Raw genomic sequence first — 24099 nt, forward strand, 5'->3', positions numbered from 1 at the left:
GCATACGATATCGTATGCAAAATTGCAACGTGTAAAGCAGGCTTTAAAGTGTCGCTTCAGCACTAAAACCCCTACAAAATGCTGTAGTGATGCTTTAAAAAATTGAAGACCCTGTTGGAAACCTTGCTAAGGGAACGACAAAGTTCAATTTACTCCTCTAATGCAGACTCTATTGAATTAAATGTAAGAGTACTTTCACACTAGTGTATGAAAACATCAGTCCAGTTTTCATCCACAGAAGTGGATCGAATGAAATCTGTTTGGTATTCCATATGCCATGTGAGTGCTATGCGACTGTGCAAAGTTTTTCTTGCCTAGCATAGACTTAAATAGTTTGTGTGCCATCTGTTTTTTTCTCTCGCACCAATAGACTTGAATAGGTGAGTCTCCTGAAAACAGCCGAGGAAATAATTGCAGATCAGCACTGACACATTCAATAACATTTGTATGAGTGCAATCTAATTTTTTATCAGATTGCATTCGTCTGATTTGTACGTTAGTGTCAGCAAACCTAAACTGTAATGCTACACTCCAGCCAAGGTCAGGTTGTTAGTCTTACAATTCTTTTTTTTTTTTTTCATAAGAAACTATTGTGTAAAAGAAAGATGAAAAACCCTTATGGCGAAAAGATAATGACTGCTGAGTTCCTTATTGTAACTGCCAGATTTTGAAATAGCTGCTAAAGGAAACCGATACTGGCTGGAAAGTGAAACTAGCAGGGTAACAGTATTCTTAGGTCACTTACTCCGAGCATCTTATCCACTACACCAAAGTAACCAAATGTTATTGTCTAGTTGTATTCTGTCAAATGAATTCATTTACTACGAAGCCCTCTTCTTAATTACTGCATATTTACACCTGTTACCACTTCTATAACCATCATTATCCGAGAGATGCTATCCTCTTATGATGGTAGGAGGAGAGGGATGCGGGGTTATTAAATATAGTCATTTGTGATTAGAACCCTAGGGATATTGGGGTAATTTTTTTCCCCCTAAATCCATATACCTAGGGAATGGATGAATAGTAACATTAGAGGATACATTAGTGGTGCCAATTACAGCTCTGGCAAAAATTAAGAGACCACTTCCAAATTTTCAGTTTTCTGATTTTTCTCTTTATAGGTATATTTTTGAGTAAAATGTAAATTGTTCTTTTATTCTATAAACTCCTGACAACGTCTCCGAATTTCCAAGCAATACATTTTGTATCTATTTTCTGAAAGTGGGAAATGGTCAGAATAACAAAAAAAATGCAGTGATTTAAGACCTCAAATAATGGAAAGAAAATAAGTTCATAATCACTTAGAAACAACAATACTAATAATGTTCTACCTCAGGAAGAGTTCAGAAATCAATATTTTGTGGAATAACCATGCTTTGTAATCACCGCTTTCATGCGTCTTCGCATACTTTCCACCAGTCTTTCACACTGCTTTTGGGTGACCTTATGCCACTCCTGGTGCCAAAATTTAAGCAGTTCTTCTTTGTTTGATGGCTTGTGACTATCCATCTTCCTCTTGATTACATTCCAGAAGTTTCAATGGGGTTCAGGTCTTGAGATTGGACTGGCCATCACAGGGTTTTGATGTGGTGTTCCTTCATCCACACATTGATTGACCTAGCTGTGTGGCATGGCACATTGTCCTGCTGGAAAAACCAGACCTCAGAGTTGGGGATCATTGCCTGAGCAGAAGGAAGCAACTGTTTTTCAAGGATAACCTTGTATGCGGCTTGAGTCATACGTCCTTCACAAAGATGTTTGCTGAATTTTCATTACCTAAGGCCCGTTTCACATATCAGTGAAAAACACAGACGTTCTTCACTGACGTGTAAAACACACACATGTCCCTCCGTGTGCCGTGATTCACGGCACACGTGGGTTGTCTAAGTGCAACCGGGCTCCGTGGTCCGTGATTGCTCATAGAGATTAACTCACCTGTGCCCGCTCCCGCTCTCCATGGTGGTGAACGCTCCCGTGGTGCAGCATCCGGCCGGCGCTGACCCCCACAGCAGCTGCTTCCGGGTCGGCTGTGTCGTGCATTCATGAATATGCACAACAGTAATGAGGTGGCTCAGAAGCAGCAGGCAGAACAGGCTGCACAGAGCGCCGCTGAAGCTGGGTGAGTAAAAATGATTTTTATTTTATATGCACGTTTTTTTCTGGCACGTGTTTCACGGATAACACCACTGCGTGGTCCGTGGGAGATCAGTGATGCCAGAAAAAAATGGACATGTCTCTGTGACGCCCTGGGCAAGCCAGGGGTCACAGGTCATCACACCACCACACCCTACATCCCAGTTAGGAACACCAAAGCTACTAAAATCCTTGTTGCCTTCCACCAGGGGCTGATGTTCACACCAGGGGGTGGGCCAGGCAGTTGGCTCCGCCCACCGAGGAATACACAGCTCTGGAGGCGGGAAGAACCAGGCAGTCCAGCTAGGGACAGAAAGGAGAAAACATGAGTTCGGTTAGGGAAGTGAAAGTGAGTGGAAGCAAGATAGAAGTGGAAGTTCAAAGTAGAAGGAAGTGGTAGAGGAGCTAAGTGAAAGTGAAGTGGTAGTGGAGCAAAGAAGAAAAAGAGTAAAAGTGAGCGTAGAAAGCCCTGAAGTTGGTCCGGCTAAGTGCAGGACAGTGTCAGCAAGGTCAGCAACGACGGTGATAGTCTGGAGGGGGACTGCTCGGAGGTTGCTGGAAGGACCGCGGACGGGTAGTGGCCCGGCGGTCTGGAGCAGTATACGAAGGACAGTCAGCACCAGGGCAGGGGCCTCTCGGACCCCGGCAAGGCTAGGAGTCGCCATAATTTGCCGAATCCGTCAGTGAAGGGGACGTCGATCCCCCAACAACCAAGTCCTGACTGAAGGCAAAAGTCCAACCATTAAGGAGGAACACCGCCACCGCCAGGGCACCAGTTTCTCGGGGCCAGCATCTGCGGGCAAAGTAGGGCTCCTCCGGCCCATATCCAAGCCAGGGAGCGGGTTACCGGTGGGAACCCATCGCTACCAACACAGAAACACTAGGTGCAGGTCAAAGGGACATCACCGTTACCTACTGGGAGAGCAAGTGCAGCCGTCCGTGGGAACCGTCTTTCCAGCCGTGTGGTTTACCGAAAAACTGTGTCAACGTCTCAGGCTGAGTGAGTACCACAGTGCCGCAAGGCACCGCGCTGCCCCCGCGTCCCTGCGCCCACCAAGCCCTGCATCTCCCATCTCATCACTGGGCCCCGGGATCACCAACCCCTACCCATGGAGGGGCAACACAACAACTGGCTGCTCCATACCATCCTTCCCGGGATCCCCATACAGAGCAGCGGTGGTGCCAACAAATCACCACAACCGTGGGTGGTGTCACGGACAATAAACCATCCCCACACCCAACAACCCCCTTTCACTCACGGGTGAGGAGCGCCGCTAGAGTCCCCGGGATCCGGCTCATCGCTCGAGCCACCGAGCAGCAGCAGGCCGCCGCAGCTGCGGCGGCCGGACCCGAGCAGCAGTGGGAGAGCGCGGCGTCCCCTCCTCCGCCCGCGACAACTTGGCGTCACGAACAGGATCTTACCGCTCTGCCGTTGGGTAGAGGTGCGCCTTGTGACCGCTGGAGGTATCCGGCTGAAAATTTCCAGAAGTCGCCATATTTGGCGCGAAAAGTTCCCGCTCGAGCGTCTTCTCGAGTAGCAGAGGTGCGAAGGCCAAAACTCCGCCCCAATAAAGGAGGGGCCGGAAAGAAGCTAAGGGGGACGCGATGGCGGCTGGATGTATGTAGCCCGCGGCTGTATGAGCCAAGACGCTGGGACCCCGTGATTTGTCGAGCCTTACAACGAGATGTCTGTTCCGCCCAGCTACGCGGAGGCTACTGAGCCGGTGCCCGGAACAGCGGCATGGCTGAGGGCCTGAACGGCAGCGATCTTCCGACACTACCGGAGCCAGATCTGCAGGCTGATGGAGCAGTGGACCGCACAGGTGGAGAATATAGCTGCGGTTGCACGGGTATATGGAATGGAGGCCATGATGGAGGAGCTGGTGAGTGACCCACGCCCCTGTGTCCCCGAGGGACCGGCCGCTGCGGCTGAGGGACCCGGTCTGCCCCTGGCTCCCATGCCACCTCTGTCCTCCTTACCCGTGCACCGTACTGTGCCTGGCCCGTCGGGCGTACCCCCCTTCGTGACTGTGGCCAAAAGAGTCGCCAGCCTAGAGGCTACGGCAGTTGGTAGCCACCCGCCTGGTGCAGAGGCTGTCAATAGTGATTCCGGGCCTGACACCGAGCCCATGTCGGAAGAGGATGGGTCCACCGCAGCCGAAGAATCGGAGTAGGGCAGCGGAGCACCGTTGTCCAGTCCCCGTTGGGACCACCAGAGTGTTGTTTGAAAGTTTAAAAAGTTTAAAAGGAGAATGATAAGTAAAAATGATTACCGTGTACCTGACCTGATTTACAGTGATTGAACCGGCCGGAGCCGGCACCGTTGTCCCCGTGGGGACCGTTAAAAAAGTTAGCATGGGAACTATCCATGGACAAGCCCGTGAACTTGCAGGGCAACCACAAACGTTAAGTGGCTTGTAAATAAGTTGTTTTACCGTACCGTTTTCCGCAGTTGCCGCCTCCGGAGAGGCAGGTTAGAGGGAGGGCCCTCAGCAGAGCAGGCTGGGGCCCAGCCACCAAAGGAACCGGTAGCTACCCTCTGGAGGGGAAGGACAGATCCCACTCGGGTAACTGGTGCTGGACTTGGGTCAAGGGGTGCTGCCTGGGCTTTAGGGGCAACATCAGGGCCAGGTTGCTTGGGTGGGAGAGGGCGGAAACCGTACTCGTAAAACCGTTTAGTAACGTTTAAGAAATGTGCCTCCCGTTGTGGGATGATGTTATGCTTTATATGTTACCGTTTACCTTTTTACAGAAAAATAAAACCGGTGTTGGACGGGCAGCCCGCGGACGGTCTGCATTTTGCTAAGGGGGAATGTGACGCCCTGGGCAAGCCAGGGGTCACAGGTCATCACACCACCACACCCTACATCCCAGTTAGGAACACCAAAGGTACTAAAATCCTTGTTGCCTTCCTCCAGGGGCTGATGTTCACACCAGGGGGTGGGCCAGGCAGTTGGCTCCGCCCACCGAGGAATACACAGCTCTGGAGGCGGGAAGAACCAGGCAGTCCAGCTAGGGACAGAAAGGAGAAAACATGAGTTCGGTTAGGGAAGTGAAAGTGAGTGGAAGCAAGATAGAAGTGGAAGTTCAAAGTAGAAGGAAGTGGTAGAGGAGCGAAGTGAAAGTGAAGTGGTAGTGGAGCAAAGAAGAAAAAGAGTAAAAAGCGTAGAAAGCCCTGAAGTTGGTCCGGCTAAGTGCAGGACAGTGTCAGCAAGGTCAGCAACGACGGTGATAGTCTGGAGGGGGACTGCTCGGAGGTTGCTGGAAGGACCGCGGACGGGTAGTGGCCCGGCGGTCTGGAGCAATATACGAAGGACAGTCAGCACCAGGGCAGGGGCCTCTCGGACCCCGGCAAGGCTAGGAGTCGCCATAATTTGCCGAATCCGTCAGTGAAGGGGACGTCGATCCCCCAACAACCAAGTCCCGGCTGAAGGCAAAATTCCAACCATTAAGGAGGAACACCGCCACCGCCAGGGCACCAGTTCCTCGGGGCCAGCATCTGCGGGCAAAGTAGGGCTCCTCCGGCCCATATCCAAGCCGGGGAGCGGGTTACCGGTGGGAACCCATCGCTACCAACACAGAAACACTAGGTGCAGGTCAAAGGGACATCACCGTTACCTACTGGGAGAGCAAGTGCAGCCGTCCGTGGGAACCGTCTTTCCAGCCGTGTGGTTTACCGAAAAACTGTGTCAACGTCTCAGGCTGAGTGAATACCACAGTGCCGCAAGGCACCGCGCTGCCCCCGCGTCCCTGCGCCCACCAAGCCCTGCATCTCCCATCTCATCACTGGGCCCCGGGATCACCAACCCCTACCCACGGAGGGGCAACACAACAACTGGCTGCTCCATACCATCCTTCCCGGGATCCCCATACAGAGCAGCGGTGGTGCCAACAAATCACCACAACCGTGGGTGGCGTCACGGACAATAAACCATCCCCACACCCAACAACCCCCTTTCACTCACGGGCGAGGAGCGCCGCTAGAGTCCCCGGGATCCGGCTCATCGCTCGAGCCACCGAGCAGCAGCAGGCCGCCGCAGCCGCGGCGGCCGGACCCGAGCAGCAGTGGGAGAGCGCGGCGTCCCCTCCTTCGCCCGCGACATCTCCTTGCGGCAATCATGGACACGCGGGTACGCTGCACGGAGACAAGGTCAGTGAAAAATCACTGATGTGTGAGCAGACCCATTGATTATAATGTGTCCGCGTATGTCAGTGATTCTGGTACGTAGAAAAAAAAGCACAAACGTACCAGAATCACTGACGTGTGAAACAGGCCTAATTTTCAGCTTTGCCCAACACCCGGTCGTCCAATGGTTAGACAGAGACCTGGTGAGGCGTAGAGGCGACAGTGTCTTGCACCCACTGTGAAATTTGGTGGAGGATTGGTGATGATCTGGGGATACTTCAGCAAGGCTGGAATTGAATTGGGCAGGTTAATCTTTGCGAAGGACCTATGAATCAGGAAAAACTGATACATACTGCTCAAAAAAATGAAGGGAACACTTACGGTAAATAGAAAATCCTTGTTTAAGTGTTCCCTTTATTTTTTTGAGCAGTATATATATGTGTATATATATATATATATATATATAAATATATAATACAGTATATATGTAAATCTACTATATAAAGCTCAGTGTGTGTGTGTGTGTGTATGTCCACTAAAGGAATCCGCACTGTCGCATTTCCAATCACGAAATTTTGCACAGACACTCCACATGACTCAGGGAACGTCATAGACTATGTTTGGGTGGGAAAATTTAACCCCGCGCTTTCCAGTTACTCTACAAAAAGCCTGCAGCCATTAAGCTGAATGGAGGTTGGAGCTGCAGGCTATAAATAGCAACTGTCAGTGGTTGCTATAGAAACAAAATAAACTGTTAGTATAACAAGTTTATGTGTGAGGTAAAAAGATGTCGGTGGTGAGACGGATAAAGAGAGACAGAAAAAGACACAGAGACAGAGACAGACGGTGAAAGAGACACAGGGAAAGAGACAAACGGGGAAAGAGAAAGACAGGGAAAGAGAAAGACAGGGAAAGAGACAAATGGAGAAAGAGACAGCTGGGCAAAGAGACAGACCTGAAAAGAGACAGACCGGGAAAGAGACAGACCGGGAAAGAGACAGAGCGGGAAAGAGACAGAGCAGGAAAGAAACAGCCCTGGAGAAAGACAGCCCTGGAAAGAGACAGACGGGCAAAGAGACAGCCCTGGAAAGAGACAGATGGGCAAAGAGACAGCCCTGGAGAGAGACAGCCCTGGAGAGAGACAGCCCTGGAGAGAGACAGTCCTGGAAAGAGACAGACCTGGAAAGAGACAGAGGGGGAAAGAGACAGCCCTGGAAAGAGACAGCCCTGGAAAGAGACAGCCCTGGAAAGAGACAGATTGGCAAAGAGACAGACGGGCAAAGAGACAGATGAGAAAAGAGACAGATGGGCAAAGAGACAGATCTGGAAAGAGACAGTCCAGGAAAGAGACAGACCGGGAAAGAGACAGACCGGGATAGAGACAGACCGAGCAAAGAGACAGACCGGGCAAAGAGACAGCCGGGCAAAGAGACAGCCCTGAAAAGAGACTGCCAGGCAAAGAGACAGCCGGGCAAAGAGACAGACGGGCAAAGAGATAGATGGGCAAAGAGATAGATGGGCAAAGAGACAGCCCTGGAAAGAGACAGCCCTGGAAAGAGACAGCCTTGGAGAGAGACAGCCCTGGAGAGAGACAGCCCTGGAGAGAGACAGCCCTGGAAAAAGACAGCCCTAGAAAGAGACAGCCCTGGAAAGAGACAGACCTGGAAAGAGACAGCCCTGGAAAGAGACAGCCCTGCAAAGAGACAGACTGGCAAAGAGACAGACGGGCAAAGAGACAGATGAGAAAAGAGACAGACCTGGAAAGAGACAGATCTGGAAAGAGACAGTCCAGGAAAGAGACAGACCGGGAAAGAGACAGACCGGCATAGAGACAGATCAGGCAAAGAGACAGACCGAGCAAAGAGACAGACCGGGCAAAGAGACAGCCAGGCAAATAGACAGCCGGGCAAAGAGACAGCCGGGCAAAGAGACAAATGCCGAAAGAAACAGACCTGGCAAGAGACAGAGCGGGAAAGAGACAGCCCTGCAAAGACAGCCCTGCAAAGAGACAGCCCTGTAAATAGACAGCCCTAGAAAAAGACAGCCCTAGAAAGAGACAGCCCTGGAAAGAGACAGACCTGGAAAGAGACAGCCCTGGAAAGAGACAGCCCTGCAAAGAGACAGACTGGCAAAGAGACAGACGGGCAAAGAGACAGATGAGAAAAGAGACAGACCTGGAAAGAGACAGACCTGGAAAGAGACAGTCCAGGAAAGAGACAGACCGGGAAAGAGACAGACCGGCATAGAGACAGATCAGGCAAAGAGACAGACCGAGCAAAGAGACAGACCGGGCAAAGAGACAGCCAGGCAAAGAGACAGCCGGGCAAAGAGACAGCCGGGCAAAGAGACAAATGCCGAAAGAAACAGACCTGGCAAGAGACAGAGCGGGAAAGAGACAGCCCTGCAAAGACAGCCCTGCAAAGAGACAGCCCTGTAAATAGACAGCCCTAGAAAAAGACAGCCCTAGAAAGAGACAGCCCTGGAAAGAGACAGACCTGGAAAGAGACAGCCCTGGAAAGAGACAGCCCTGCAAAGAGACAGACTGGCAAAGAGACAGACCGGCATAGAGACAGATCAGGCAAAGAGACAGACCGAGCAAAGAGACAGACCGGGCAAAGAGACAGCCAGGCAAAGAGACAGCCCTGTAAATAGACAGCCCTAGAAAAAGACAGCCCTAGAAAGAGACAGCCCTAGAAAGAGACAGACCTGGAAAGAGACAGACCTGGAAAGAGACAGTCCAGGAAAGAGACAGACCGGGAAAGAGACAGACCGGCATAGAGACAGATCAGGCAAAGAGACAGACCGAGCAAAGAGACAGACCGGGCAAAGAGACAGCCAGGCAAAGAGACAGCCCTGAAAAGAGACAGCCGGGCAAAGAGACAGCCGGGCAAAGAGACAAATGCCGAAAGAAACAGACCTGGCAAGAGACAGAGCGGGAAAGAGACAGCCCTGCAAAGACAGCCCTGCAAAGAGACAGCCCTGTAAATAGACATCCCTAGAAAGAGACAGCCCTAGAAAGAGACAGCCCTGGAAAGAGACAGACCGGTAAAGAGACAGATCAGGAAAGAGACAGCCGGGCAAAGGGACAGACAGGCAAAGAGACAGCCCGGCAAAGAGACATCTGGGCAAAGAGACAGCCGAGCAAAGAGACAGCCGAGCAAAGAGACAGCCGAGCAAAAAGACAGCCGGGCAAAAAGACAGCCGGGCAAGGAGACAGACAGGCAAAGAGACAGACAGGCAAAGAGACAGACAGAGAGAGAGAGACAGACAGATACAGAGATTGAGACATACTTATGCAAATACAGACAGAGAGATAAAAACAGACAGACAAGGAAAGAGACAGACAGCGAGACAGACAGACAGCGACACACAGACAGAGACTGGGAGAGAAACAGAGAGACAGTTACTATCCCGGGCAACGCCCGGGTACTACAGCTAGTATATATATATATATATATATATATATATATATATAAAATATATGCTGTATGTCATGACAATGATGTGTTATTTTCTTCTATACTATATTGTGCGACATATGGGCAAAAAAGTGATATTACTAGTTAGTATTATATCCCTATAGTTAAGCAAGCTACAATTGATAGGATAATAGGTGACTAATATAACAATATTTTTAATAAGTTCTTTTCTTTATCGGTGTTTTGTGATATACTAGTAAACAAAAGAAATAAAGAAAAAGACACAACAAACCTGCATTCCTACGCCGCATCCATGGCTCATGTAATTCGATTGAATGTTCATTTTACTTAAAAACGTAAATGTAATACTGCAGACATCAATAATCTGCTACTACAATAATAAAGGGACAGCCCAAAGGAGCTCAATGGAGATCAGCATGACTGAGGAGGTATGCTAAGCCTTAGGATCAGTTTAAGGGTTAGTTTCTGTTGCACTTTTGTGCAGGAAAAGTGTAGGGGGTGAAGCTATAGGGGCAGTAGGGATTTGGGGCCTTGTGACTGGTTAGGGGGTGGTGTTTGTAGGGCAGTATATATGTCAGGGCCCGGGGGGGGGGTCATTCCTACCTGGAAGGCGTACAGAATCATCCTTGCCCACTTGCACTGTTACAAGTTTGGTCAGCCGATGCGGAAGGAAAGATGGGAGTAATCTCTGTTGCAGCAGTGGGCGGAAATGAGGTGGTATGTGAAGGTAGGGTTTGCACAAAAGAGCGAGGGAGGGAACCCAGTGCAGGAACGGGTTACCCCTCGTGGTACAATTGTTTGGTTTTAACATGGGTCCTTGTTGGGTTGAGGTCTCAGTGGGACATTGGTTGGGAAAATTCGACTAGGTGCCCTTGAGCCAGTGTGGTGTGGCTAAGGGCAAGTGGGGAGCTGATGTTGTAATCAAGCGGATTTGGAAACCTTCATTTACCCCTCCTCCTTTTGGGTTCTATTCATGAATATGGATATTAAAATATTATTCATTGTTTGATGTTATTATTGGTTGTTATTTAATAAACAGGGCTGCTGTGGCCCTTTATATCCAATTGTCATGCAGCCATTGTGTTTATTTTAGGTAAGAACTCGGGAAATGGAGTGGGGGGTGGTGGTCAGACGGGCAAGGTAAGGCCGTTAGTCAGACTTTCCGGCGTCATGGACACCCCTGTGATATGGGAGGGTTTTTGTCATGTACAAAATCATACCAAAAACAATAATTTCAGAACTTTTTACACCTTTAAGGTCAATCATAATCTGTTCTAAACCTTTGAGAAACAAACTGAAATTATTTTAAGGGGGAAAATAAAAAGACCAAAAATCAAATAATGTGGTTGCATCAGAGTGAACACACATATAATTTGGGATAAGGTTATGTTCAAAATTAGCCAATCACATTTAAACTTGCTAAATAGTAGTCAGTACACAGCAAGTGATTTTTATCAAACTCATATAAAGTTTAGCTGTTATAGTAGGATTTTCCTAGTTGCATTTTACACCAAAGCCATGGTCTGTAAACAGCTTATAAATACAGCAAACTGATCTCATTGTTGAAAGCGATCATTCAGGAGAAGGATATAAAACATTTCCTAGGCATTAGATATATTATGGAACACTGTGAAAACGGTCATCAAGAACTGTCTTATATTTGGCAGAATAAAGACATTACCAAAAACTGAACATTCCACAAAAATTGCTGAAAATACAAGAAGAAAATTGACCCAGGAGGTGGCCAAGAGGCCTACCACAACATTAAAGGAGCTGCAGGAATTTCTGGAAAGCACTGCTTATGTGCTGCATGTGACAACAATTTCCCATATTTATCATATATTTGTCATGTGAGGTAGAGAAATAAAATGAAAGCCTTTTACGACAACTAAAAACAATAAAGCACGGCTACTTATTGCCAAAACCTAGAACATGTCTGCCAAAAGCAGGTGGGAAAATTTTTTATGGTCTGATGAGACCAAACTTGAACTTTTAAACTATAATTCCAAAAGGTATGTTCAGCGCAATGCCAACACTGCACATCACTAAAAGAGCATCATACCCACAGTAAAGCAGGGTGGAAGCAAATTTATGGGTTGGAATTGATTTTTGCAGCAGGAACTAGGGCTTTAGTCAAGGTGGAGGAAATTATGAACAATTTTGAAAGGTTCCAAATATTAGTCAATTGTGCAAGAAAACTTCATGCCTATGCTAAAAAGCTGAAAAAAAGGAATTTCACCTTTCAGCACGATAACAATCCTAAGTATACCTCCAAACAAACAAAAGAAGGCTTTTTTTAGAAGAAGATTAGAGTTTAGACTGGCCCAGCCAGAGCCCAGTACTGGATCCTATTGAAAATCTGTGGGTTGTTTACTTTAAAAAGGCTGTACACATGCAATGCCCTTGCAATCTGACAGATTTGGAGTGATACTGAGTTGTGTGGACCATAGGCCCATGGAGGTCGCATGTTGCTCATGGCTTCGGCTGGCTAGGACCGGATGCTGGTACATTCCAACAAGGAGACTACCAGTGCAGTTTAAACAATATAACTTTACTCAATAGTCCTTCCTTATTAACTTAAACTGTTAAGAGGAGACTTTGTGCAGCAGGCCTTCATGGTAAAATAGCTGCTAGGAAACCACTGCTAAGGACAGGCAACAAGCAGAAGAGACTTAAAGAACACAAGGAATGGATATTAGACCAGTGGAAATCTGTGCTTTGGTCTGATGAGTCCAAATTTGAGATCTTTGGATCCAACCACTGTGTCTTTGTAGAAAAGGTAAACGGATGGACTCTACATGACTGGTTCCCACCATGAAACATGGAGGAGGAGGTGTGATGGTGTCGGGGTGCTTTGCTGGTGACATTGTTGGGGATTTATTCAAAATTTAAGGCATACTGAACCAGCATGCCTACCACAGTGTAGCGCCTGGTCCCACCAGACCCCGTGGGGGGCGCGCTCCCTCACATTTGCCCAGTCCCAGCATGGCTCCCACGTGCACTCCCGGTACAAGCCCCAGGCAGTGACGGCCTTCCTCTTGCTGCAGCCTCTTCATGTCTCCCGTCCTCACTCAGAATTGCAGTAAGTGACTCTAGGCTGCGCGTGAGGCCACACCCCCTTTCTTAAAGCGGTATGCCCCGTTTTATGGAAGTGACCTCAGAGGAATGCAAGGACCTGCGGGGAAACGCATTGAGGACCTGAGGTGGAACGTACACACATGTGCCGCCCCTGCACCGGTCGAACCGCTCGGATCCGGGGGTTGCTGTGGCTCGAGGGTCTCCGGACCCGGGGGCTCGCAGCCACTTCAAACGTAAAGGGGGTATTTACATGGGATAAGGGTTCTTGATGCCACCTGTGGTTCGCGGTAAGGGTAGTACCGCCGCTGCCTATAGGAGTACCCGGGGAGATGGAGTGGGGCAGCCAGATGACGTTCCCTCCACGGGTAGGGGAGGCCCCAGGACTCTGGATGATGGAGGTGGTGTAGGGGAGTAGGGGAGCGTGGTGCAGATTGGAAGCAGGGGAGGACAGCGTACTCACTCAGGCAATGTTGGTAGTAATGCGACCACAAAGCAGACTCTGATACAAAGGTAAACCAAGTCTCTGGGTGCCGCTGCCACTTCAGGGGAGCCCGTCCGGGAGTCCGCTTTGGTGTTGTTAATGATCTGTACCTTGCCTCAATGCACTGTATTTTAGTGTTCATTGTGACCCCTATGCTTGAAGCTGTTGGGGTCCCGCTCCCCACTGTTAAGTAATGAAGCTGTGATCTTGATGGCTGACACTTGGGATTTTAGTGGGCCGTATAAGCTGGAAAGCCCTGTCCCCCTCTTTGCGTTGATGCCTTCGATCTCTGAGCTCTTGGGGAAAGTTCATAAAGATACTATCCTCCACAGGTTAATTATCAGGTTGCGTGAAGCTACTCCCTGATCTAGGGGCCAGTATCCCGCCGTGCTCGGTACCAGTTCGGTTATTTGGTACTCAGGTGCCGGACGTTCTCCCAAACTAAGCAGGGCACCCTTCTCCAATACCCTCTGACTGGGTCTCCAACTCCTTCGGTCCCAGACCACCCTCCGCAACCTAGCCAAAAGTCCCCAGGGAGCTCCAACTCCCAGCTCCTCACTCCCTGAGGGCTACCACTCGACTGACTAAGCTTTACTTTCCACGTCCTCTCTCTGACTTCCCCCCTCCCACCAGTCTGCCTGACCCCTAGGCGAGTGGCCCTTTTCCATCTAGACCACCCACTGGTATGCCTGACAGGGTGTGGTGTGAGGTGTGACTAGGATTTGCATGCTGATGGAGCAATACCAAAAATTAGGATCCCAGAACCATGAGGGTTGAGTTCTGCACCAGAAGATAAAAGAGTGCAGCACCCTGTGACACCCTGACTAGTTCAGGGGCGTCACACACACACAAATATACACACAACCAGTGATATTGTACTACTCCGGTGACCTGTGATGCTGTGGAACACGATGACCTGCAATGGAATGTAGTGGTGAATTGCACCGCAGGTCCTCGATGTGGTCCAACGCAGGTACTCATCTTCACAGCATCCCAGGTCCCGCTGTCTGCCGCAATCAGTGCGGTATCACGGGTTGTGTGTGTATGTGTGGTGTGTATGTGCGTGTGTCTGATCTGTATATTTGAGTGCTAGCCGGCTGGAAGTAGGGGTGGACTGCTGTGGAGAAGACAAGAACCTACTGAAAGCGCCCGCTGGGAACCTGGGAGGGACACAGATGACTGGAGTCTGGTAAGTATGAGTCTCCTGTAGAGATGAGCCACCCCCCTAGTGTTCGAGTTCGGTTCGGTTCGTCGAACAGCGGGTGTGTTCGGCGAACATTCGACGAACACCTTCAAACCCTTTTGAAAACAATGGCAGGCAAACACAAACACATACAAACACATTATACGTGTACACATACAGTTAATAAACATTGCCATTATACTTACAGGTCCCAGCGATGCATCCTGCAGACTCTGTCTCCCACCGGTTTTCCTTCCGATCATCGCTGCGCTCTCCCGGTAACTAGCAGTGATGATAGGACCTTCCGTGACATCGTCATAGCATGTGACCAGTCACGTGTGTATTATCTCATTGGCTACAGACTGGTCACATGGCTAGACGTCATGCTAGGTCCTGCCAGTGCATCTCTCCGGTACGCGGTGCTCGTTTGAGCATCTCCGCGTACTGGCGAGATGCTTGGGCACATGTTTGGATCCCCGTTCCTGCATGTCGGCGCTCTTTACAGAGTCAGCCCACATGCAGGGACTGGATGCCACAGCCGGTGAATAGTGGCACTGGGAATCAGGTGATCGGAGATCACTGTTGCTATAGTAACCCGCCTGTCAAATTACTATTCCAACGGTGGCAGCGGTGATGTCACCGCTTACAACCCGCAGCCTCTGCTCACTCACTGAGTGATTAGACTGCACGGGAGCAGCAGCGTCTTCCTTCTATGCAGTGCTGTCTGATGTAGCAGAGCTGCATGGGTTGAAGGAGAAAGAAGACAGAAGACCAGGATCATGGAGGGGTGAGAGGGAGTAATAAACATGGAGTCTCTAGGTGCATCTGTGTATTTATTTCTATTAAAGTATTTTTTCTCTGTGTGGTGTCTTTTTTTAACCCTTTATTGGAGATTTTTAATGGCTTGGTCAAACTTGCCTGACATTAAGAATCTCTGGCTTAATACTAGCTAGTAAAACAAAGCTAGTATTAACCCTTTATTACCCAGCAAGCCACCCGGCATCAGGGCTGCTGGAAGAGTTGGATACAGTGCCAGATGATGGCGCTTCTATGAATGCGGCATTTACTGGGGCGGCTGCGGACTTCAATTCGCAGCAGAGGGGCCCAGAAAGCTCGGGCCAACCTGTGCTGCGGATTCCAATCTCCAGCTGCCTAGTTGTACCTGGCTGGACACAAACATGGGGCGAAGCCCATGTCATTTTTTTTTAATTATTTCATGAAATTCATGAAATAATTAAAAAAAGGGCTTCTCTATATTTTTAGTTCTCAGCTGGGTACAAATAGGCAGCTAATCAAGCTGCCCTGATGACGGGGAGGCTCGCTGGGTAATAATGGGGTTAGGGCTAGTTGTATATTATCACCTGGCCCCAAGCCCAAAATTCATGGTGTCACGCCAATATTAGACATGACCACCATGAATTTCTAGTACAGATAAAAAAAAACACAACACACAGAAAAATATTTTTATTATAAATAAAACACAACAGAATTAGTAACTCCATCTTTATTGAAATAAAGAACCCCCCCTCCGCAGTAATCCTGGGTCAAGTCTCCCGCGTCATCTAATTCGGATCCAATATTATCTGACCGGTTTGCTGGAAGGCATACCGATCAGATGATGTGTCAGGTTCAAGGGCTTGAATCACATGACACAGCAGCTGATTGTATAAACGCCTTTTATACAATCAGCTGATGCATCAGTGCAAAAAAAAACAAAAAAAAAGAAAACTACACACTTCTGTGCAGACTCCTGTCCAACAGTATCAGCTGATAGTTTAGCCGGCCAGGCGGTAAAAAGCCGGTCTCACCGCTCAACTTATAGTGTCAGCTGATTCTGTCAGGTGACCGGATCAGCTGATCATTGCCAGGTCTGAGAGAAAAGAGAGAGAGAAGAGAGAGAGAAGAGAGAGAGAGAAAAGAGAGAGAGAGAAAAGAGAGAGAGAGAAAAGAGATAGAGGAGAGAGAAGAGAGAAAGGGAGAGAGAAGAGAGAAAAGAGAGAAGAGAGAGAGGAGAAGAGAGGAGAGAGAGAGGAGAGAGAGAGGAGAGAGAGGAGAGAGAGAGAAGAGAGAGAGAGGAGAGAGAACAGAGAAAGAGATAGAAGAGAGAGAGGAGAGGGGGAGGGGAGAGAAGAAAAAGAGGATAGAGAGAGAGGAGAGAGAGACAAGAGAGAGATAGAGAAGAGAGAGAGATAGAGAAGAGAGAGAGAAGAGAGAGAGGAGAGAGGAGAGAGAACAGAGAGAGGACAGAGAGGGTAGAAAGAGGAGAGACAAGAGAGAGAAGAGAGGAGAGAGAGAAGACAGAGAGAGACGAGAGAGAAGAGAGAGAGAGGAGAGAGAGGAGAGAGAGAGGAGAGAGAAAAGAGAGAAGAGAGAGAGAAGAGAGAGAGGAGAGAAAGAGGAGAGAGAAAAGAGAGAAGAGAGAGGAGAGAGAGAGGAGAGAGAGAGGAGAGAGAGGAGAGAGAGAGAGAGGAGAGAGAGAGGAGAGAGAGGAGAGAGAGAGGAGAGAGAGAGGAGAGAGAACAGAGAAAAAGATAGAAGAGAGAGAGAAGAGAGAGGAGAGGGGGAGGAGAGTGAGAGAGAGAGAGAAGAAAAAGAGAATAGAGAGAGAGGAGAGAGAGACATAACAGAGAGAAGAGAGAGGAGAGAGAGGACAGAGAGGGTAGAGAGGGTAGAGAGAGGAGAGAGAGGGTAGAGAGAGGAGAGACAAGAGAGAGAAGAGAGGAGAGAGAGAAGACAGAGAGAGACGAGAGAGAAGAGAGAGAGGAGAGAGAGAAGAGAGAGAGGAGAGAGAAGAGAGAGGAGAGAGAAGAGAGAGAAGAGAGAGGGAAGAGAGGAGAGAGAGAGGAGAGAGAGAGAAGAGAGAGAGGAGAGAGAGGAGAAAGAGGAGAGAGAAGAGAGAAAGAGATAGAAAGAGAGAAGAGAGAGAAGAGAGAGAGGAGAGAAGAGAGAGAGGAGAGAGAAAGAGGAGAGAGAGGATAGAGAGAGAGGAGAGAGAGAAAAAAGAGAGAGACAAGAGAGAGATAGAAAAGAGAGAGGAGAGAGAGGGGAGAGAGAGGAGAGAGAGAGAAGAGAGAGAGAAGAGAGAGAGACACGAGAGAGATAGAAAAGAGAGAGAAGAGAGAGAAGAGAGAGAGGAGAGAGAGAGGAGAGAAGAGAGAGAGGAGAGAGAGGTTAGAGAGGAGAGAGAGAGGAGAGAGACACGAGAGAGATAGAGAAGAGATAAGAGAGAGAGGAGAGAGAGGAGAGAGAGGAGAGAGAGGAGAGAGAGGAGAGAAGAGAGGAGAGAGAGGAGAGAGAGGAGAGAGAGAGGAGAGAGAGAAGAGAGAGGAGAGAGAGAGACACGAGAGAGATAGAGAAGAGAGAGAAGGGAGAGAAGAGAGAGAGAGAGGAGAGAGGAGAGAGGAGAGAGGACAGAGATAGAGAGATAGAGAGATAGAGGAGAGAGAGGAGAGAGAGGAGAGAGAGGAGAGAGCAATGCAGCCTCATTCCGTGAACTGCTCTGATTTTAGAGGTGTGTCCCGTGGCTCACAGTTGATGTCCGGCTCCTCCCCTCAGTGCATAATTAAATTAAATTATAATTATAAATAAATAATAATTATAATTTAAAATTATAAATAAATTCATTACCGGGATGGCCGGGACTTGAACTCGTGAACTAATTCTCCTTTGGCAGCAGCTCTACCTATTGAGCCACTGCCTGTAATGAAAAGTATAGGAAGATCTGGTAAACTTGACCTCTATATTGCAATAGAGAAACAAGAAGTAGATTATTCAGCTACAAAGATGAGAGAGAGAGAGAGAGAGAGATGAGACAGAGAGAGAGAGATGAATGAGAGAGTGAGATGAGTGAAAGAGGAGAGAGAGGAGACAGAGGAGGGAGAGAGAGAGAAGAGAGAGAGGAGGGAGAGAGAAGAGACAGAGAGAGGAGAGAGAGGAGAGAGAGGAGAGAGAGGAGAGAAAGGAGAGAGAGGAGAGAGAGAGGAGAGAGAGAGGAGAGAGAGGAGAGAGAGAGGAGAGAGAGGAGAGAGAGGAGAGAGAGAAGAGCGAGAGGAGAGAGAGAGAAGAGAGAGAGAGAGAAGAAAGAGAGGAGAGAGAGACACGCAGGCACTACCTCCCCCATCATCATCCCCGCACACACCCCGACACTACTGCACTCATCATCATCACCGCACACACCCCGGCAGTACCGCACTCATCATCATCCCCACACACACGCAGGCACTACGTGAGTGAAGTCTCTGGTGACAGCGCGGCTCACTTCAGTTGCTGCGTGGAGCTGACACAGAGCAGTCGTGTTCTACGGCGCTCCCTGTCAGCTTCATGTAGCAGAGCTGAAAACGTCGTGTGGATTACTTCGGATCTGGATGTCTGTTTGGGGATTAATAAAGTGGTCAAAGAGGGGTTTTTTGTCTTTTATTCCAAATAAAGGATTTTTCGTTGTGTGTGTTTATTTACTTTCACTTACAGGTTAATCATGGAAGGTATCTCGGGGAGACGCCTGTCATGATTAACCTAACCTTATTACCCTGATTGCCACTGCACCAGGGCAATTCGGGATGACCCGGGTAGAGTCCCGGGACTGTCGCATCTAATGGATGCGGCAATTCCGGGCGGCTGCTGGCTGATATTGTTAAGGTGGTGGGCTCACCATAACGTGACACTCCCTATCCTGACAATACCAGCCTCCAGCCGTGTTGCTTTATCTTGGCTGGTATCAAAATTGGGGGGAACCACAGGTTTTTTTTTCTTCTTGTAATTATTTATTTATTTATTTTACTGCACGATATAGACCCACCCGCCGGCAGCTGTGATTGGTTGCAGTGAGACAGCAGTCACTCAGCATGGGGGCATGACTGACTGCAACCAATCATGGGTGCCGGTGGGCGGGGAAAGCAGGGAATACCAGATTGAATAATGAGCGGCAGCCATTTTCAAAAGAGGAAAAGCCGCTGGAGCTTTGTGACAGCTGTGCAGCTGATCGGTGAGTAGGAAAGAGAGAGGGATTGTGCTGGGGACGCAGGACACATGCAAATATACAACGTGCGCACATAGCCTTACTGTGAAAAGCTACGCTTTTGGTGATCGAACCGTTATCGAACGGTAACTCGAACGGTCGAACATGAAGCAAATCGTTTGAGTTCGCCGAACGACTCGAACACCGCCCAAATACACTTGAATTTGAAATTGGTGAACGGTTCGATTCGAACATCGCTCATCTCTAGTCTCCTGGGGGAGGTCTGCCTTGTTTCCCCCAAAATAAGCCCTACCCCAAAAATAAGCTTTAGTACATTTTTGGCACAAAAAAATAATATAAGACAGTGAAACACAGTATTTAAAGGAGCTTACAATCATATATCTCATTTAACAAAAGTTTTAAGCTCCTCACACATCACTAAATCCTCTTCCAAGTAGGGCGTATTCTTTAATGAGCAGATTTGTTGCAGAGATTTCTGCCACTGTCACACTAATGTAATAATGGGTCACAGAAATCCATGGACATGTTGTGGAAACAATTCCATTCAAATGTATGAATTAATAACAGATAATTCTGAAACTAATCTGCTGTTTGAACATACCCTTTAACAGATCACAGTTACTGTATATAGTATTTATTATTGCAGTACAGGTGGTCATAAAGTCAATTTATCACCTTGTATAATGTCAGTAAAATCATTATTGTTAAGTAAGAGCAAATGTCAGAGCCCATGCTGTCACCCACCAGTCTCGGTGCATGATAGCTGACTTTCTCACTTTCCTCCTACTTATACCCAGCACAGTGGGTGGTCTGCTCCAGAGTCCCAGCATCTCTCACACTTCACTACCAAAATGACAGTGTGGAAAGTACAGTCTAAGTGAAGTAACGTAAATAGTACTTGAAAAATAAAGCATTTTATGTGACTACTGCAGCTGTCCTCAAATGACAATACTGTACAGTGAAGCCATTTATCGAAATACGACTGGAATGTGAAAATTAATAAATAAGAAAGCTGGTACTTCACAGATTAGTAATATCCATAGGAACTGCAACTTGTATCTACTGTAAACCTGTATGACTGATTGTTCTCTCACTTTCCAGCTGTATATCCCTCCCTTAAATTTAGATAGCTGATGGCCATATGATGATTTGTGTATTGATGACTTTTTCATACATGGGATTGGTCACTCGGTCAAGAACAAAAGGGACATGCCGGATCATTGTCTCTACATTATCTGTTGGGGGCCCATAAACAATCTGCTTAATTTATTTACATATCTGGTGGGTTCAATCAAAGTAAGGCGGGCTTTACATGCTGCGACAACGCTAGCAATTGGTAGAGATGTCGAACGCGATAGCACCCGGCCCCGTCGTACATGCGATATCTGGTGCTTGCTGCCATAGCGAACATTATCACTACGGCAGCTTTACACGCACATACCTTGTCGGTGACGTCGCTGTGACCGCCGAACAATCCCTCCTTCAAGGGGGAGGTGTGTTCGGCATCACAGCGACGTCACCGCGACGTCACTAAGTGGCCGGCCAATAGAAGCGGAAGGGGTGGAGATGAGTGGGACATAACATCCCGCCTACCTCCTTCCTTCCGCATTGCCGATGGACGCAGGTAAGGAGATGTTTGTCGTTCCTGCGGTTTCACACACAGCGATGTGTGGTGCTGCAGGAGTGACAAACAACATCGTATCTGCAGCAGTAACGACATTATGGAAATGAACGACGTGACACAGATCAGCGATTTTGTACGCTTTTGCGCTCGTTCATCGTCGCACCTAGGATTTACACATTACGATGTCACTACCGGCACCGGATATGCGTCACTAACGACATGACCCCGATGATATATCGGTAGCGATGTCGCAACGTGTAAAGCCCGCCTTAGTCTAATGTGTATGGGGGCTTATCTCAATTATACTGTAATTCACTATGACTTTAATTCAGATGTATTATGTCTAATAGGAGAATCACAAAATTTGTGTTTCTACATCGGGCAAATATCATTACTGATGCTAATTAGAGATGGGTGAGCACTAAAGTGCTCTGATGCTCATTACTCGAGTCGAGCAGGTCGGAAGCACGAACTGGCTTATCTCGGGTAACGAGTATTATGGAAGTTAATGATTGGGCAGTTTGGCTCTCCGCCCACATACAGCCAACTATACACAGTGCATATCCAGGGGTGCGGAGGGTGTTTTTTTTTTATACACAACATCTAAAAACGTTGCTTTGACCCCAGTGATAGCCATTCAGAGAGTGTGAATGGCTCTCACTAGGGTGCTCGGTCCCATCATGCAGTAAAGCGAGCTTCTGCTTTGTGGTCATTTCATGGATGACAGGTCCGATCACCCGTGATACTCGGCCGAGCACCGCGAGTACCCGAGCACCCCGATACTCGATTGAATACTGAACAATGACAAGCATGCTTGCTCAACACTAATTCTAATTTATTTGTTAAGAAAGATTATTTTAAATTAACTTTAGTACTACATGTTAAACAACCCCAAAGACCTACTGTATAATGAAATATTCTCAATGGAAGCGCAATAAGACTATGTGCGCACGTTGCATTTTTTAGCGCGGAAACGCTGCGTTTTGAACTGCAGCATTTTCAGTGCCAAATTGCATGCGTTCAGCTTCCCCAGTAAAGTCTATGAGAAAGCCGAAAAATCAATGCACACCGTGCGCTTGTAAACGCAACATTTTAGATGCCCAAAATCGCTGCGGAAAAAAAAGCAGCATGTCACTTCTTTTGTGCGTTTTATCTGCGTTCTGCACCCATTGAAATCAATGATGTGGGTCAAAACGCAACCAAAATGCACTTGGACTGCATTTTTGTTGCGCTCCGCATGCTTTTTTGACAAGCAAAACACAGGTCTTTTCAGTCTCTCTCTGTCAATGTCGGTCAATCTCTGTCTGTGGATGTCGGTGAATCTCCCTCTGTCTGTTGGTCGGTCGGTCTCTTTCTCTGTCAGTTGGTCGCTCTGTCTCTCTCTCTCTCTGTCGGTCGGTCGGTCTCTCTCTCTGTCTGTCTCTCTGTCTGTCGGTCAGTCTCTCCTCTCTCATACTCACCGATCCTCGATCACCGGCGCGGCGCTGCACGGCTTTCACACTGCTCCGACGGCTTTTCCTCTTTTGAAAATGCCGGCCACTCATTATTCAATCTGGTATTCCCTGCTTTCCCCGCCCACCGGCGCCTATGATTGGTTGCAGTCAGACACGCCCCCACGCTGAGTGACAGCTGTCTCACTGCAACCAATCACAGCCGCAGGTGGGCGGGTCTATATTGTGCAGTAAAATAAATAAATAATTTGAAAAAAACGACGTGCGGTCCCCCAAATTTTGATACTCCAGGGTAAGGCCACACGGCTGAAGGCTGGTGTTATCAGGATGGGGAGCGCCACGTTATGGGGAGCCCCCCAGCCTAACAATATCAGCCAGCAGCCGCCCAGAATTGCCGCATCCTTTAGATGCCACAGTCCCGGGACTCTACCCGACTCATCCCGAATTGCCCTGGTGCGGTGGCAATTGAGGTAATAAGGAGTTAATGGCAGCATCCCATAGCTGCCACTAAGTCCTAGGTTAATCATGACAGGCATCTCCTCTAGATACCTGCTATGATTAACCTGTAAGTTAAAGAAAATAAACACACACATCCAAAAAATCTTTTATTTGGAATAAGACAAAAAAAACACCCTCTTTCACCACTTTATTAAAATCCTCAAATACCCCTCCAGGTCCGACGTAATCCACACGAGGTCCTGCGACGCTCTCAGCTCTGCTACATGAAGCTGACAAGAGCGGTCACAGACCAGACCGCTCTCTGTCAGCTCCAAGCAGCAACTGAACTAAATGCTGCTGTAGTACTCACAGCAGATAAAACTTGTATATGGTTGTAGCTATCTCATGTGTGCTTGACCCAAATCTGATTTTTTAATCATATCCTTTGACAATATGGGTAAGTAAAAAAATCTTAATGCAAAAGGATTTCTGGTTGTAACAGATCAATAGATTGAACTACGTTATTCCCATTATCAGGCCTACTTGATTATTGCTAATGATGGTGGAACTTGAAGGTATTCGTGTACCAGATATACAATTAGCTAACATCAAACATGTCCCCCAAGGTCTATGTCCATGAAAAAAACCTATGTATGGTATTGTATGAATAGCAACCATCTGTATTGTAAAAATATTACAGCCACACTAACGGATTAAAAAAGTCTGTGCCGTGATTATTATATTATTCCAGACCTTGACTACAAAAAATGTTTGTGAAAAACATACAATTTATGTAAAAGCTACATTGTGTCTAAAATTGACTGTGAAAATGAATGCAATGCATAGTATAAACCCATGCCAACCCTGCATTTTCTAATCTGACTTTTTATATCACAGGTCAGGCACCAGCTTTAGACTAAAACACAGAGTGAATCTCTCTGAGATGAAGGTGTTGTCATGTGATGAAGATGAGGAAGAGATTTGTGCATTCCATAGTTCACCAAAGAACGCCCTAATATTTATATGGCCTTACAATGGCTGTATTGCATCTTTCCGGTAGGTTGGACCAAAACAATCGCATTTCATAAAAATGATAATATTCCTGCACTGAGCTGAGTAAAAAGGTTGAGTAAAATTTTAGTAAAAAGTTGAGCAAAAAGATTTATG

General features: G+C 47.9%; 1 protein-coding gene across 1 annotated transcript in view; it reads left to right on the forward strand.

The window, feature by feature from the left end:
- Window positions 1-24099, forward strand: part of TAGAP (T cell activation RhoGTPase activating protein) — a 333251-nt gene that overhangs the window by 290880 nt on the left and 18272 nt on the right. The window contains exon 4 of the mRNA XM_075338236.1: window positions 23830-23988. Coding sequence (XP_075194351.1) covers window positions 23830-23988 — 159 coding nt within the window. The remainder of the gene's footprint in view (window positions 1-23829; window positions 23989-24099) is intronic.

This window comes from Anomaloglossus baeobatrachus, chromosome 3 (assembly GCF_048569485.1).
Source record: "Anomaloglossus baeobatrachus isolate aAnoBae1 chromosome 3, aAnoBae1.hap1, whole genome shotgun sequence".
Classification (NCBI taxonomy): Eukaryota; Metazoa; Chordata; class Amphibia; order Anura; family Aromobatidae; genus Anomaloglossus; species Anomaloglossus baeobatrachus.